The sequence below is a fragment of the Gambusia affinis genome, linkage group LG06, assembly GCF_019740435.1.
Source record: "Gambusia affinis linkage group LG06, SWU_Gaff_1.0, whole genome shotgun sequence".
Lineage (NCBI taxonomy): Eukaryota > Metazoa > Chordata > Actinopteri > Cyprinodontiformes > Poeciliidae > Gambusia > Gambusia affinis.
The window spans coordinates 19,769,315-19,787,438 of record NC_057873.1 but is presented as its reverse complement, the minus strand read 5'-3'; the positions used below and the strand labels follow the sequence as shown (position 1 = coordinate 19,787,438).

General features: G+C 39.2%; 1 protein-coding gene across 1 annotated transcript in view; it reads left to right on the top strand.

The window, feature by feature from the left end:
* limk1a (LIM domain kinase 1a) overlaps positions 1 to 18,124 on the top strand; it is a 50,928-nt gene that overhangs the window by 16,570 nt on the left and 16,234 nt on the right. The window contains exon 3 of the mRNA XM_044120365.1: positions 7,870 to 8,008. Within this exon, the coding sequence (XP_043976300.1) occupies positions 7,870 to 8,008 (139 nt within the window). The remainder of the gene's footprint in view (positions 1 to 7,869; positions 8,009 to 18,124) is intronic.

Sequence of the window (18,124 nt, the reverse complement as noted above, 5' to 3'; positions counted from 1 at the left end):
ATTAACCATCAGAGGACGGGTACGCTGTCAGCAACCTGACAGCTTTACTGCTTCAAGCATCGTCCATATTTGTAGTTAGCAGATTATAAAGGCAACTGAACAGTTTTATTCAAACCCTGTGTTTGAAATAATCACTTTATTTCACCAAAACGGTCATTTTGACTGAGTCCTGATTCAGGACATCTGGAGAGAGCTAAAGAATTGGGTGAAAACATGAAGGTCTTCCAAGTTTTAAGATGTATTGATTTTTATAGAATGTAAATAAAAAGTGTTTGTTTTAAAAATGTTCTTAAATGATTTTATTTTTCTCTTATATCCTATCCAATAAAAACGCGCTGGTCCAGTTAACACACTTTCAATCTGAACCTGCCAACGATATGGATGGCTTTGGCCTCAGCTGTATTTACGTTTTATTACAACGTTTAATAAAATTTACATTTTATAAAATAACCATATTCATGGATGACCCTCATGCTAAAAATATCAGCATTTCCTGGCATCCTCTGAACAGATACAATGTGCTATAAAAGAACAGATAAGGGGAGTGTGATTGGATGCATTTTTATCTCTGTGTTAAATGCTAGACTATGTTAAATAACAACAAAATTCAGTGTTGTTGACATTGAATTTTGACATTCAATGTCAACAACACTGAATTTTGTTGTTATTTTGTTGCAGTAACCGCGGTGAATTTCTTTAACATTTGTTAAAGGCAGAAATCAGGTAGGAACAGCTGTGAAAACAGAAACCGGGACGATTTGCATTTCATATCCCCAAATATAAACCCTGAAATCATGATTTCTGAATTGCAGGCAGCAGTAGTCTTCTCAAAGGATCCTCAAATGCTGTTTTGGAAGTAAAACCAATGTGAAGGAGAAAATTCACATTAGCAGAGTTGCTTTTATGTGTGACAGATGATTTACCTCCACTCAGTTGTTCACACAGTTTATTTATATCAGCTGCAACAGAGTAATCATGTCTGGTATTGACCATTTCACAGGATAAATCGATAAAATGTCCTTGTTAAAAGGGACGCGAGTAGAAACGCTTTTATGTGTGACTGTTTAATTAACACACTGAACAATTTATGGGATTTTATAAAACAGTACATCAGGGAGAGTCGTTACTTTTCATGCATCCAGATAATCATTTTAGTTTTTTCTCTGAGTTTTTAACTCTTAAATGAAGCTTTTCATGAGCTGAATATGAAAGTTGATTTGCAAAACCTTGTTAAATATATATTTAAATATACAGATTACAGTTTTTCCTATAAATATATATATATTTTTATTGGAGATTACACAGTTAAAACAGGATTCATTTTATATTGGAACCAGTATCTGCTCCAGTTACAACAGGGTGGCATCCATTTCTGATCCATAAAGGATTTCACTCTGAAAAACTATTGTATTGTATTGTCAGCCTAGAAATGCTTGCTATGTTTAGCCGAGTTTGATTTCTCATTAAGAACTACAAAATAAATCAAAAAGAACATTAAACCTATTTTCTATCCTTCATGACATGATTAGTCAGTAATTTATATCAGCAGTGGCATTAGAGAGCAGTCATTAAAAATGATTAGTGTTGACATTTTGGGAGCTAGTTTGGTTAGCATTCAACTTCAGTCTCCAAGTTTTCTTGGAGAAGATGGTTTCTTACCTTAACGAGGAAAAACAAATGTTTTTCAGCATTTCCAAATCCAATGATTTCTATGGACGAAAGGAAATAAAGCTTACAGGTATAAAATTGAGCTACTTTGCTGTATTCCCACGAGCCTTCCTGTTATCTGCTGAAAACTCTCTCTCGTTGTCTTGCAGTTTAGCTGAAGTCTCAGTTTGGTTTGAAATAAATTTTGCATCTCGACGCAACAAATGGCTAACATTGAGTTTTTACTGCTGAGTAACAACATTCACACTGAAGCCTGGAGACACTTAGCAAGGTGGATTTAATGATGAGGAAAAAGTAAAAATTCTTGAGTTTCCAACCAGCTGGGTCAGAGCCAGTCGAGCTGGGAAACAACTAACACTTTGACAAATTTGTTTAAAGCTGTTTTGAGAAGACAACACTTGTAGATTATGTATCAGTCGGGTTTAAGCCTGAATCTGCAGGGAAAATATTACAACTAAAAGAAGGCATGTATATCCTTCTGTCTGAAACTTAACCGTTTAAACTTAACAAAAAGTCAACAGTGCTTTTTATGCTGTTTCCAAATATGGTATAAAATGCAATGCGGCCATTATTTTTAATATTTTAGTCCTCGGTATTAACATACGCCCCCTTTACTGTTTAACCACAAAAGAGTACTGTGGATCCTTGATGTGTAATTTCCAGGACAGATGAAATAGATGCGGTGAATTGTGGACAGCTATTGGACTGACAGAGCTTTTGGCTCACACACACACTAAAACGCTCTGTTTCCCTCGTCTTTTCTTCCCCACCATGTCGTTCCTCTCATCACCCACTCGGTTATCTCCGGTCTGGAAACCAGACCTGACAGATTACAGACGGAGTGTAAATAAACGTGACGCTGCCGAACATTAACCAGATTGTTGTGGGTCCAGTTGGAGGTCGGTGAGGGGTCTTCTGTCAACACGGCCGCCTCCTCTCGGCCTGGAAGAGGAATTTATTACCGCCTTTGACACGTTGAGCTAATTCCATCAGGGATTTTAACCGGAGGGGGGACGGCTTCAGATTTACTAACTCTCCTACCCTAATCTCAGCTCCTTCTGCTACTGGCTGCTTCGTCCCCTCTGGGATCCAGAAAAGCTTGTTGACTTGTTTGCTTTTATGTCTGAGCAGTCTGTGTGTTTTTTTTCTTTGTCTTTGAAGTTTTCATATCATTATCCATATATTTTTTAAAAACTTTTACTTGGGCTCCATTTCACAAAATCTCTTCACAGAACATTTTTTCTTTTGCTGCAGGAAGGTGTTGCAGCTTATCAAAATGTTAAAAACCCACCGAGCTGTCGCTTTTTAAATGTATTTCAGCTTATCGGAGCAAGAAGAAGCTTTTTCACTCTGCTAATCCTCTTATCATGTGTCAGTGCCAGCACACAGGCGACCGCGTTCAACCAAAAATACACAGAGCGGCCAAAAACGCACCATTAACACGCCAACCACTATTTTTAAAAAGGCGTTAAAGCTTTAAGTTGTAACTCTGCTTTGCAGGTTTTCTGCTTCTCCTTTTAGAGAAGATTCTTCTCCCGAAGGCAAGAATCCATCCCCTCTGTATTCAGTCATGTCTTTGAAACTCTGCTGCTGGTTAGCTTTGATCTGAGAGAAATCTCCATGAGGCACCTCAACCTTGGAGCATTAAATCCCCCCCCGGGTTTAGTGAGTGCCGGCTTCACGCCCAGGTATGACTTCTGCCTCCGCAGCACTTTACAGTTATCGAGCGGCGGAGGGTAAAGACAGCTGAGGAGCTGCAGACGTCTTCTGGAGGGTTTGACCCACTTCCAGGCTCCCCTGCCCCCCGGGTTGCTCCGACATGCTGCATACTGAAGCAGCTCTGCAACAATCTGCTGAGCTGCAGCACAGCTCTGCATCCACACTGAGGAGAGACTGTCTGGATCTGTCTAATAAATGAATAACATGTGCATGTGTGTGTGTGTGCGCGTGAGTGATTCAAGGTCACTGTGTGCCTCTGTGCAGCTCAGAGTATCCTAGACCTTGAGTGGAGTAATTTTGAGCTGCTGGTTTTAGGGTAATAAAAAAAAAAAAGAATGGCTAAAGAAATTATGAAAAGCAGCTACAGAGCCTCACAGATTATCTACCTTTAACTTTTTCTGATTTTTAATATTACAACCAAAAATATCAACGTGTGCTATTGCTGCTTTGTAGGTCAACACAAAGTAGTTTATATTTGTGAAGCAAATTTTAAAAGGCTTTCTGATTCTCACATTTTGTGTCATGAATTAAAATCTGAAAAGTGTGGTGTGCATATGTAACTCATTTTCATTTTGGGCCTAATCAAGATAATGAATGTATTGAAGAACACAATTAACAAACTTTAAATATTAATAAGTAGTTGTCTCTGCACTCGATGAAAACCTATTAAAATTAAATGATATTGAGCGACTTCTCAAACTGATGTTGCTTAGTTTTATACAGACAAGAACTAAACAGTAAACAATAATATTTAAGCTTACAGCTGTTGTTTAAAGGTTTGGTTTATGTGGCTTTCTGGAATCTAGAGGGCCACATAAATAACCCTGGTGGGCCGGATTTGGCCCCAGGGTCTTGAGTTTGACCTCGGCCCTAAATCAATTTAAAAGCAATGACCTAAAATGAATAAAAGAAAGGCAAACGCACAGGATGACGCTTCTACCACTGTGTTTTACCATGGAGATGATGCATGCAGGGTGATGTGCAGCGGAGAAAGACTGTTTTCACAAAATTAAAAACTCAACTCGACTAAGGCTTGAGATTTAACTGGGACTCCTGACCTGAGACTCAAGTTTTATTGCTGGTTTTCATCTCATATAATGAAGAGTGAAAAGAAGCCAGTAGAACTACAGACTTTATGTTTTACTCGATTGTTAGCTGGTGTGATTCATGGGCCGTTAAAATACATCTGTTTATTTTAGCTGTAGCCTTATGCGAGCTAGATGTTGTGGATTTGATGGCTAAAGTTTATATCAGTGGTTACAGACTTGAGACTTGATTTGGACATGAAGGCCATTTTACATTTTATGAAAGAAAAAAAGTCTTTAAAACGATGCTTTGTTTACCTTACGCTTCACAATTTAGTACCATCTGTTGATTAAAATCCCAGTAAAACATCAAATGGAAAAAAAACGAGAGGAATATAAGTACTTTTGCAAGACACTACACAACCGCAGAGAGCTGTATTAAATTTAAATCACAGGAGGAAGATTGCACTACAGAGGTTTGCACAACTAATTTTAATATTTATCAGTCAATTGGACTAATAAATAGTCCAATAAAACATTTACAAATGCGCTCAACCGTTTTCTCCAGGTTTAGAAAAAGTATTTTATTGCCACTGCAGCAAAGTTTAACAATTGAAATGTATAACCGTTTCTGATTATTTATTATTTGTTTCTGACTCTGATGATTAAATTTTAACTTTCTGTATTTTCCAGAAAGCTTTTCAGGATCTGTGCTTTGTTCACAGGGATCCTGGACGGCCTTCATTATTTATATGCACGGTGGCAGAGGATGGGCTGCATGAAACTGGTTTCCTGGAAAAGTCAAGTTTAAAACCTGAAAACACTGCAGCTGAGGCGTAAAAGGAAGAAAGAAAAGAAAAAACACTTTCCACGAACCTTCTGGTTGTTTGACAGACACATCTATAAGACAATATGGTGTCATCTTGAAAACATACGCTAAGCAATGCCACTCATGCATGTTCATTATAATAGTCAGTGAAGACAGTCTTCAGGGTTTCTCCCAGTGGATTATAATCCTGGCGGCCCACCAGGCTAAGTGTTGCTTACTTTTTAAGTCTTTTTCAAATGTTTGCATGTTTTAAGACTTTATAGTTGTTTATCTTCCGATCTTTCAGTAACACGTGATTATCAAGTGATATTTTCAAATCTCCTGGGTGAATGACTGCCCTAGCGCCCAACCAATGTGGGGAACCTTGGTTTGGCACCGAACAGCTGGACAAAGCGCTTTATGCAGCGTTCGAAGCCACGTTCCCTCCAGTTTACGGACTGCTTGAAGCAGCGCCGAGTGAAGACGAGTCCAGACGGCGGGCTGACGGGAGGGAAACTCCTCTGGAACGGGAGTGGAGGCACTCACTCAGTCATGGACGTTAGACGCAGAGATTCAGTCAGATTACCAAACAAGCACTCACAAGCTTTCAGACACATCAGCCTTTCCTGTGCTCACAAATGCATGACTGTGTACGTCGAGGGGATTATCACACATTATAAATCAGATTTGTTTGGACATATGTGCATATACACATTTTTTTTCTGTTTAGACCCGGCTTACTTCAAGTCGTGGTTTACCAGAAGCTCCTGCATCATATGAGGTAATCAGGAACGGTGAACTTTCATTCATCTGTATTTATTTAGATTTTCAAACCTCCGTCAAACTGGGTCATGGTACCTGCAGCATGATCTTGAATTGGGAGGGTGTTTTTTCTCCAGCTGTGTGTTTATCAGCCTCTCTCTGCGTGTAAGCAGCCATCCGATATCTATCAGGCTCCCCGACCAGTTTCTGTTTGGATTACAGTAAAGATATGGATCTACACAGGTGTCGTAGGTTCAGATACAGTCCTCGGTCTCAAGAGTGTTGTAAATTATTTTGGTTCACATGGCACATTCTTATTTTTAGCAGCATTGACTTGTTCCAGGAGAATCGCTCGTAGATGTTTGTCAGGTGTTTGCTTGAAGCGTATTGATTTTTCCTGGAGCCGTCAACAGGTTGCTGTTTCTTTCTGAGCCAATCTCTCCTTCTCACCGTCTGCACATGAACGGTGGTCAATAGCGTGAAGAGAAGCGGTTGATTGAAGCGCCGTGCTCAGCTGCAGGTTTATTTTGCCGTTGGACATCACTCTGTTTTCCTAGATGAGCAGCTGCTCATCTGGGTGTGTGGTCACATGTAACTGTTGGGTTCGCCGAGGAACTCGCAGTCGCCATGAAAACTGTAATTTGTGGCTCTGGAGGAGGTCATTAGGAGGGTGAAAGTGCAGCCTACCGAGTCCAGCACAATATTATGTTCAATCAAAACAATAATGACTTATTAGAGGGTTTGCTGTCTGAACCGCTGATGGAGGAAGAAAACTAATGCACCATTTTCTTTCCTGTGTCAATGTTGAGAAAAAAACAGTCAGGGCTTATTTTTTTTAAATTGCTTTTAAGAATCTGAGTCAGTTAAAATGACGTTTGCTGACACTAATCCAAATCTGATGCCTGGTACTAAAATCAGCTGCATGTTTTTACTTAAAGAAACTATGATAAAGCATGTTTCATCAGCATTTCTTTGGATTTGTGTGATTATTTCTCCATTTTAACTCATTAACCAGTGGCATGCTACAATATCAGTTTCCATGACAACACAGACCTAACAAGAGTTTCTTCAGGACATTATTTTGTTTCTAAACTTACATCTGACTTGACAGACAGCTGCAGTCTTCAATAAATTCACTCTGGTTGGAAATAACTCGCTAGTAAAATGCCTCAGTGTGACTCCAGTTATTTGAATGAAATCAAAAGTTACTGAAAAAGTCGTTTTCAGTAACTTTTTCCGCTTTGCTGTGAAAGATGTGCAATTCAGTTAATTTTGGCCCCATGGCTTTCGGGGTGTGTCAGAGACACCGGGTCTCCAATATCATGCAACTGAGCTCAAAATTATTCATACCTTTGCCAGATTTAGATTAAAGCAATTTTCATTCAACCACGAAGCTTTTCAATCAGAAATGAGACGATTATCTGCCAAAGGAGATTAGAATAATGTACAAAAGATGGGTTTTCTTCTTTAAATTTTATTTAAAATATTATATACTTCTTTGTCCACTCTTTCTCAGTATTTACTGGAAACAATGAGACAACGTTTCTTAGGATTCATGACAAGTTTTCTGCATATTTCCACTGTCATTCTAACAATTCATTTTTGCAATGAGCTCAAAGTCTTAAGGGTGGAAAGGCTCCTGCCATCACCCTAATTTCTAGCTTCCTCCACAAATTGTGTAGCAGATTCAAGACGAGAGTTTGCTAGGGTCTCTCTAAATGATTCATTATTCTTCCTTCCTTCCACAAAGAACATCTTGGTCAAATTAAAAGATAACTTTAAATCTAACTTTGAAATCTAACATGAAATCATTACTGGCCAGTTAAAGCCTAACTGCTGTATCTCTACTAGACAGTTTTGCTAAACGTGTCCGTTTCCATTTCTCAGGTGTTGCGAGTGCAGCGCCTCACTTTCCCACTGGTACTACGAGAAAGATGGACGGCTGTACTGCAAGAAGGACTACTGGGCCAAGTTCGGGGAGCTGTGCCACGGCTGCAACGACCCGATCACCACCGGCCTCATCATGGTAAGAGCAGCCTCATCGCTCAGCGCCCCCCTGTCCCCTGCTGGTTCTTCGTTTGCTGATGAAACTCAAGTTACACCTGAGTCCACACATTTTTATCGGCCCGGTTATTGTGGGCCAACACAGGTGGATGCACGCCAGACCTGTAACTGGCCCTGATCGCGTTAGCTGCTCTGTGAGATTGTTTTCCAGACCGCCGCTGACAGAAACGGCTGTTGTTGGGGCAGGAAGGGCAGATCAGGTGGACGACACATGTGGTCACAGCAGCAGATAAACAATCGCATCCTTCTGCTGAGAAGTGACGCTGCATTATTCAGAAGACAAGATGCCAACATCAGAGGAGACTCGTGTCTGTTCACTGATGAGTGGAAAGGACACACATTTTTAAAGCTTAAGGAAACTAATATATTAATTTAATAAAGAGACCTTGGTGTGGATTTTGTTTGGAAGCAGCAGAAATGAAGATAAAAGGCAGTTGTTTGTGTGCTTAAGAACAAGCTCATTTTCTTTTAAAGATCATTTTACAACACAAAGCAAACTGATCAACAACTACTATGAGCTGATTTTTTCATTAGGATATTTTTAGCTTTTTTAATCGGAAACGTAATTGAAAAATCTGTTGTTTTTTTTGTCTGTGTTCTCATTGTTTAAGAAGATTTTCAAGTTTACATGATAACTTTAGAAGTTAGTCATTAGATATTTTTTGTTCTAGTTTGTAGCGTTCCTTATTGTTATTACTCTTTACTTCTCTAAAGCAGCAAAAGTTTAGCAATGTGTCTTTGTCTTTCTTCTAGTTTGATGTTTTCTTGTCTTTGTAGCCAGTCAGTTCCGCTTTTCTAATAGTTATTTACTTCATAACAAATTTTTTTACAAAAACATTGTAAATAGTTTAGGAATCTAGTCTTTTGCCTGTTTAAGTTACTATTAAACATTAGAGATGTTTTCAACTAAACATGTCCCTGTATCTGTACAGGGCTAACTTCAGTAGAAATTTAACAGACCGGTCATGCTGTTGACATTTTCCTTCTTTACTCCTCATCTGGATGTTTTATATAACAACTAGACTCATTAAAATAAAACATTACAGTCAATTTCATGCTCAACTTTGTTGCTGCAGATGTTTCTGTCTGACGGTGTTGATATGCTGCTAAATTCAGGGCTAGCTTGATTAAGAAAACTGTTTCTGACAACAAGACACCTTAAATGTGCGTCGCTTTATCATTTGTTTCTAAATATTCAGCACATGCATATCACTATGCTCCTATCTTGCTTATGTTCCCCGTGGAGAAGCTGGATAAAGATCTAGGCTAGTTCTAGTGTGTTTATTTTCTATTTTCATATGACTTGTTGATATTTCACTCGTAAAAGATTCCAGTGCAGTTTCAGTATGAGGACTTTTTTTTTTTCACTATCGTAAATGTAGAGCGTTGCTTTTAAAGGCCATAAAATTGAATGTCTAGTGTTTCAGCTGCTCTCTTGCTAACTCTCCCAAACATACAGACAGATCTTTTAAGATTTCTAGCAGCACACAAATCAGGCTACATGGCTCATCCAGGGAATTGCAGCAGTAAATACTGTCTCTCTTAGCAGTAAGTAAACATGTAAAGGGTGAAAAACACTAAGATTGTTTTGACAGAAGGTAGGAGACATCATATGGACACCCTAAACTGTAATTTTGCAAACCCAAATTGGATCTAAATGTATGCTGTGATTTGAAAAATATATATTTATCTGTGTAGCTTACTGTTTCACTTCCTGCTGGTGGCAGACATGATATCACAGACAGAAGAAACAAGTTTTTGTGGTGAAGTTTTGTCAAGCGCTCCAATACACAAGAGCCAAATCATCCATCCATCCATTTTCTTACACCCTTCTTCCCTAATGGGGTCGGGAGGGTTGCTGGTGTCTATCTCCAGCTACGTTCCGGGCGAGAGGCGGGTTCACCCTGGACAGGTCGCCAGTCTGTCTGTCGCAGGGCAACACAGAAAACATACAGGACACACAACCATTCACACACACACTCACACCCAGGGAGAATTTAGAGAGACCAATTAACCTGACAATCATGTTTTTGGACTGTGGGAAGAAGCCGGAGAACCCGGAGAGAACCCAATTTGTTGATAAAGATTTAGACACATCCTTGAAATTTAAAAAAATAACTTAGGGACAAAATTGTTGTGATTTTTCAGTTTTTTAGACATTTCTGCTTACATAATGCAACTGATCAGTGCAGTGAAATATTTTTTCCATGTGATGCCAACACCAAATACAGAGATGCTATCAAATCACAATGTGATTTGTGTGACACAGTGTGTGTGACATCTCGGTTGCAACGGACGTAATTGTGGTAAAACATAACATTTCCAGTGTCCTGCATTTGCACACTGCTTATTACTAACATATTTGACCAGCTGCATGTACTCTTAACACAGTAATCCCCAACCCCCAGGCCGCGGACCGGTCCGTGGACCAATTGGTACCGGCCGCGCAAGAAATAATTAAATATTTCTGTTTTATGTATTATTTGAATCTGGAGGATCTTTTATTTTGAAAATCCTTTTCAAAACCCATCCCGATTCCAGAAGAAAATCCAGTAAAACCCCCAACATACGGTACGTAAATTTAGAATAAACAAACACGGATGACGATGTAGAAGCAGTAGTGACAGTTTGTGGACTCATTTTAAGCGATAAGCGACGAAACAAAAAGAAAAGACGTTTGATAAAAGACGGCGGGAGCAGCTGCTCTATTTGCTGCACTATGATTTGGAGGTGAGTTATGTTTTTTCGTAGTTAACATTTTTAACTGAATAAACATAACCTCATATAATAAACATATATAAAAATGACCTTTACATATAGTAATAAACATTTCCACACGTCACCTCCGATGTCCACCGGACTCTCAGTTGCCATGTCAACTGTTTGGGATTCGCCTCCGTTCTGACGTCACCGCGCTTTCTGATTGGCTACCTGTCACATTCAACAGGCTGCCTTCTCGTTCCCAGTCAGGGAAAACCCCACAGGCTGCTAAAATCTGGCGAAGGCAATGTTGAATATGTTGGTGATTTTAGATCGGGGGTATTCAACACACCACCAAGTAACACACCACACACTGCAGGACGTTGGAAGATTGTCGTAAAGAGAAAATCGGGGCAAAAATAATAATAAAACAGAATAAAACAAAAGTAAAACGTAGCTCGTCTTAAATGTGGTTAACATTTGTGGTTGTGCCAAATCACAGTGGTTCATTTTACATTTTATGGACCCATTGCTGACAAAATGTGACTCCAGGAAAAATTATGTCTGAGCTTTTGTTCTACAAAACGTTTAATAACTATTTGAGGTGATGGATTGGTCTGCAGAAGCGAGATTTAATAATTTGTTCACCGACTGGTGTTTATTTGAAATGAATTATGATCTCTGCTTTTCTCTAAATCTTAGTGTAGTGTGTAGATTAACATCTGCATTACCTTCAGACAGATTACCCTCTGCAGTGCAATCTCAGTGAGAGTCTCTGTAAAGTGAATGAATTAAGCAGAGAGATTGCTGCTTCCCTCTTCTCCGGTTTATTGCCCCTCTCACTCTGCGCAGTCCTTGATTGACCGCAGCTGCACTTTAACAGATTTGACATCAGCCACTCAATCTGCACTGCTGAGGCGGCCGTATCAGTTGCATTACCTTGCTGACGCTTTCGCCAAGGTCAGGGCCGCACGGCTCAACTCGCTGGGCTCAGGAGAGAAACAGTCCTATTTTACATGTTCACTGATGAAACACAGTTGTCACAGTGAGTCAAAACAATTTCATGATGCAGCGATGAGTCAGAGACTGCAGAGACAAGATCTACACGCCATGGTCAGTTTGTTGGAAATGGGCGACAAGGAGCTTCGTTCTCATTTCACATGAGTTCATCAAAGCTATTTTTTACTGTGTCTGTCATAGAAACTAAGTGAGGATTTGCATTAATTTTACCTGCTATGTCAGAGTTGTTTGCTTGTGGCAGTGGGGTTTCTGGTGAGGATTAGCACAGCTTCAGAAAACTGTTTGTCATGAAAGTTTTGAGGAGCAGAAATTGTACAGTGTATCCGTCATGCATCTGTGTTTCCACTGAAATGCTCGTCTCTCTGCATGCACTAACCTCACTGTAAACACACATTTTAAGCTGTTTTGTCTGTGTTGACCGGGTTACGGCCCACTAACTATGTTAACTATGTTCCTTTCCCAATCAATCGCTCAATTGGTAATCAGCACCTTCAGTAATTAAAATTTTTACTCACTCTGAGATTGATTTATTAATGATTTAATGGAGCAGAAACAAGCAAACAAGGCTAAAGATAAACAATATTGCAATAATTACACATTACTACCAAAAACGAGACGTCAGAGCTTAGGAAACCTGACGTACAAAATATTAATTAAACTCATGGACGTTTAAGGTTATCAAGAGGATTTTGGTGTCTCAGGAGTTTAAGGAAAGTTTCTGATTTCCAATAACTAGCAACAGTTTGAGGAAGACAAGAAAAAGAGGAAGATGAGGTCAAGATCTCAAAACCATCAAGACTGATTTTTCCAACAGAACTGCAACTATAGAAAGAAATGAATGCCTCATTTGTGATTCAACATCTGATTGTCGCCTCAGCCGTAAGAAAAATCCCTGCAGAAGCAGCAATGGCTAATATGTGGAGTGAAAACTCATACAACACATTGGTTAAATAAACTGTTTATTATAGGCAAAATAATAACAATGCCACAAGATTTAAAAATATTTTCCGTTCCAATGAAGGTTTTTGTCATTGGTATCAAAGTAAAAAGAAAATCCCAATTTGTTAAAAGCCTATAGAAAATAAATGAACCATTTTAAACTTTTTTTTTTTCTACTACTTGCAATTATAGGTTTAGTTTCTCTCCATTGTTTCCTCTCTGTGAATCATCTATTTGCTTAGGGCGGTTGTTTTGAATATTTTAGGATATTTTTGTGTTGGACAATCGCATTGCATTGTGTTGACTGACTGTTTGCTCAGAATGAGCCTCTTGTTCTCTGCAGTGTCAGCACTGGGTAAATTGGGAGTAATTCAGCCAGAGAAGAGGCTCTCAGTTATTTACAACCTTAGGCTGATTGATGTGCTGAGCTCAGAGTTAGCTGGCGTAATTCAAGTTCCTCTCCTTTTCCATGTTTCCTGCTGTCTGTGTCTAATCTGTCACTCAGAACGAATCAATCTGCAATAATCCAAGATATATAAACATTTAGTTCAGAGTCAGGCACTATTAATTCAACTATTTTAAAAATATGTCATTGTGTTTTTTTTGGAAGAAGCATTTCTATTTTTTAAATAATCATGTCTATACAGTGTAAATAATAAGCCTGTTTAAGTTTGATGTTTGATTAAGATGAACCTTGTTCTTTGATTCTATGAACTACTGACTACATGTCTCTGAAATTCCAAGCAAAAATTTTGTTTTTATCTGCAGAAAATGAGAAATGGTCAAAATAAAGAAAAAGATGCAGTGCTTTCAAACCTCAAATAAAGAAACAAGTTTAGATTAATTTAGAAACAACAATACTAATGTTTTATCTCAGGAATCAATCAATCAATCAATCAAATTTTATTTGTATAGCACATTTCAGCAGCAAGGCATTTCAAAGTGCTTTACATCAAACACAAAAACACAATGCAACATAGAATCAACAATCAAAACAGAACATCAAGTCAGGTTTCGTCAATAAATTTGTAATTGATTACGTTTCAAATACAACTCTAAACAAGTGGATTTTTAGTTGAGATTTAAAGGAAGTCAGTGTTTCAGCTGTTTTACAGTTTTCTGGAAGTTTGTTCCAGATTTTTGGCGCATAGATGCTAAATGCTGCTTCTCCTCATTTGGTTCTGGTTCTGGGGATGCAGAGCAGACCAGAACCAGAAGACCTGAGAGGTCTGGAAAGTTGATACAACTGCAGCAAATCTTTAATGTATTGTGGTGCCAAACCATTCAGTGATTTATAAACTAACAACAGTATTTTAAAGTCTATTCTTTGAGCGACAGGGAGCCAGTGGAGAGACTTTAAAACTGGTGTTATGTGCTCTATCTTCCTGGTTTTAGTTAGAATGCGAGCAGCAGCATTCTGGATCAGCTGCAGCCGTTTGATTGATTTGTTGGACAGGAAGAGTTCAGAAATCAATTTTTGGTGGAATAACCAAGAGTTTTTAAATGTGTTCCCATAGATATTTTCTGTGAAATGTAACCCCTAAAATATTTTTTTAAATGCATCTTGGGAATCCAAAATATTGTCGCAATGCTACTTTACATACCACTGGATGTTGTTTGCAAGAAGCATAATTTAATACACAACACCCCAGAACGGAAAGGGATTTGCTTTAATTTTCCTAAATACGTATAAAACCTTTTATATATTTAACTCTCTCATGATGGACGTGAAGCAAAACAATTAAATAAATACCGCAACACAAAATTTATGTCCACTTAGTGTCGAATAAAAACTGTACTGAGTATACATTAAGAGAAAAAAAAAAGTTTTTGCTTACTGCCTCAGCTAAATTTGTACCTTCACTATTATTATTTAGATATTTACAGCTAATATGGCCTTAATCGGGTGTTTCCACATGACCCAAAGCGTTAGCAGTTTTCTGTACTTTCCATTGTGATGCTTCACTTTCAGTTACTATCGATCTTTGGAGTTATGCCAGTTTTGGCTTTTTTCCTTTGTTTCACTTTCATTATTTTTTTCTGGTGCAACAAAATGTTCTGAAACAGGAGGAGGAGGAATTCAAGACCGTTCTGCGAAATCGCAAGCGGTTGAAAATCCTTTGAGGGGACTTTGTGTTTCCTTATGAAACTCCCCAAAACACAGAGAGCGCCAACATCAGGGAATGCACCTCTTACATACAGTTATTTTCTGAACATTTTACAATAAACTAAGATGAGTTGATACAGTAATGAGTGGGGTCTAAATGTTAACTTTGTAGCAGTTTTGGGTTGAATCCCAAACCATTGTTTGTCATTGTTGGTACAGAAATAATTGCCAGATGTTTTGCTGAGTGAACATTAAATGGAAAGTCCCACATCTACATTTGCAGCTTACCAACTCCCACCAGAATTACAAAGCTGCGTGTAACTAGAAATCTTCCTACTGTTTCTGTAAATACCTCCTGGTTGGTTTTGCCTCCAGCTGATCACAGAGGCATGTGTTGTTGGGAAATCATTTTTCATCTTTTTCCAAGAAATGCTGCTCCTTGTGAGATTGTAGGAACTTTTTCAGTTGTGCAACAATGAGGGATGAATGTGACTTGACCTCTGGGAGGTCGGAGGTCCACGTCACATACACTCGGAGGGTTCAGCTTGCTGGACCTTTTCAGTCAATCACACGTCAACTGTATGGATCAGACGCCATAATTTGATCAGTTTTTCCATTCGGTGCTTCAGTCAGAGACCCACATTGACTTCTCATTTCCTCCCATTGGTGTGGAAACCGTGACGAAAGCGACAGCCTCTGTAGGCTGAAATCCCCCCTGCGGTGAAGCTGTGGGCCGGTCTGGTTTCACTCCTGACCTCATAAACAACAAACTTGACTAAACTCACTTTTGCTTTTTTGACACAGTCTACCATGCAAGTAATTAAATTTGAAGTCATGGATTAGATGGGGTATTTTTTCCCTCTTGGTAAGGAAAATTGAGTAGATTTAAAGAGAAGTGGAACAAACCAGTGACTACACCAAGTAATACCTGTTTTGCAGCAGTTCTTAAGTCTTACATCATTGTGTCATACCAGACAAGCAGGAGATCGACCAGCAAAACTAGCGTAATGAGGTTTTATCGGAATGAAATAAAGGAGAAACAAACAACAATGTTTCCCTTTATCTGAAGTCTAACTCTACAAAATAAGTGATTTCTGAGACCTGACTCTGCCTCGGATTTAAATAGCAAAACCATTAATCCCATGTGATAAAGGGGAGCCAGTAAGTGTGGATCATTTGGGTAAATTATTAATGTTGTCGCCTCTTTTAGCTGTTTGGTTGTCATGGAAACGTGTTGTATAGTACACACATTTCTTGTCACACTCACAGAGGTGTGTGTGTGTGTATGCTGTCATCTTAAGGGTGTATTGGATTCATTATCCTGTGAAATTTGGTGACCGTTGATTGTTAAACAGACATCTTGGGCACTTTTGGTTTAAAAAAAAAAAAAAGCTTTTTCTGTTTTGATTTTCTTTTCCAGAAATGCAGTTACACTTCATAACACTGATACATCTTTAGTTAATCTCTTAGAGTTAATCTTGGAACACCTTTAACTTATCAAGACTTAAAGTAAGGAGAAGAAAAGCCTTTAAGTCCTACACAATAGACTGTTATTAACAGAGTACAAAGTATGGAGATTACCAGATTTTAGCTAAGAAAAGAGACATGAACCTTAAAGTCTAGACTTGGATTTTTACCTAAAAGACTCTACAAAAAATGGCTTATGAAAATACTTGATCTGTAACTCACCATACAGTACTTAAATTAAATCTAATTTGAGAAAACCCTCACTGAAAAAGAAGAGTTAATCATGGCATTTTGATGTATAACATAAGACTCGAGATTAATGAGTGAAACCAAAACAAACAGGTTTTGTTTGTTTCTATTGTGTAACTCGTCAAGACCTCCTGATACCGGCGCACAAAGTAAAACAGAAAGAAATCAAAAATGCGATTAGCATCTCAGTAGTTCTATGGCTCATGTTTGTTTTAGATAAGAGTGATTAATCAAAACAGGAGTGGTTGAGTATCAGTGTGAAGAGCAGCTATCAGCTGCGAGTTTGACTCCAACTGTATCCTAAATGTTTCCACGTATAAAAATATAAATGTACTACAAAGTTGTACATTGGCTGTCCAGCCTTCCCCCTGTTGATGTCTGGATGTCTCAGTCCAGTTTCTGACGCAGCGTCCAGAACTCCCACAGTAACTTAATAATGGTCCAGCCCAGCAGCCTGGACCAGTACCTGGACTCTGTCTCCACCACTTTATCATGACAACCAGCAGGAAGCACACAGAGTTCATTTGACCTTCTATTAATAACCACACGCTTCCTTATGGGGTCAGAACCCGCTGGAACGCATGTTTCATTTCTGTGATCTGTACTGTACAAGTAAAGAAAGAGAAAACCGTAATGAATTAGATGTACTTTACAGCACTAGTAATTGAATGTTACCAGTAAAAAAAACTTACAAGCAGCCCTTAAGAAAACCATTAAAATAATCCCACATAAGCCTCAACATCCCAAACAGATTACAAGAAAATGTGTATTTTTGAAAGCATGTGAGCGGATGAGGAGAGGGGACATTTCTAAAGACAACATCAGGGGGTGTGTTGAGGTGGAGGTGTGTGTGTGTCGGCAGCATGTGGCTGGCTGGCGGGCGCGTGTACCAAGAGTGGGCGGGGCCAAACAGGAAACGATGAGGTCATTGCAAAAAGTAAGAGGGTAGAGGAAGACGGCGAGGAGAGGGATGGGTGGAAGAGCCTGGAGGAGGGACATTGATTCAGAGATGAGCTAAGCTGCAAAGGCGTGGGCTGCTCCCCTCTCTCTCCCTCCGCCGCTCGGCTTGGCTGCTGCCAGTGTTTTGTTGTGACAGCGGGGGGAAAACGCTTGCCTCAGTAGAATGAACTAGAAGAGCGAGGAGGAGACTGCAGCTCTCGCTGACATGGTGGGAGACTTGTTTTTCTGGAGCTTCTGCTGTCTCAGGCTGTGGAGACGGGATAAGAAGGTGAGGACGGTCCCTGCTCTCACTTCCTGGGTGCTTTTTGGATCATATGTAGTATTCATGAGCGGCCGAGGAAGCAGGCAGCTCTGACGGAGGGGGGGAGGACGGTCTGCCGGGTCGCTTTCCTGCATGCGTTTTTAAAATTTAACGCTGAATTCAACCCGTGATGCTGCATTTTGTGGGTCATGTGAAAGTAGGCCACTGTATCACTCTAAAACTACAGTCCTGCTCTATTTTTGCTTTTGCTTTATTGCGAACAACTGACGAGACATGCCTTCCAGTTTTAGAAGCTACACATTCTCAGCTATCTAACATAAAAGTACAACTTTCAGGGTGTTTTTAATTTGTTTTTAACTCGGTGCTTTCTAAGC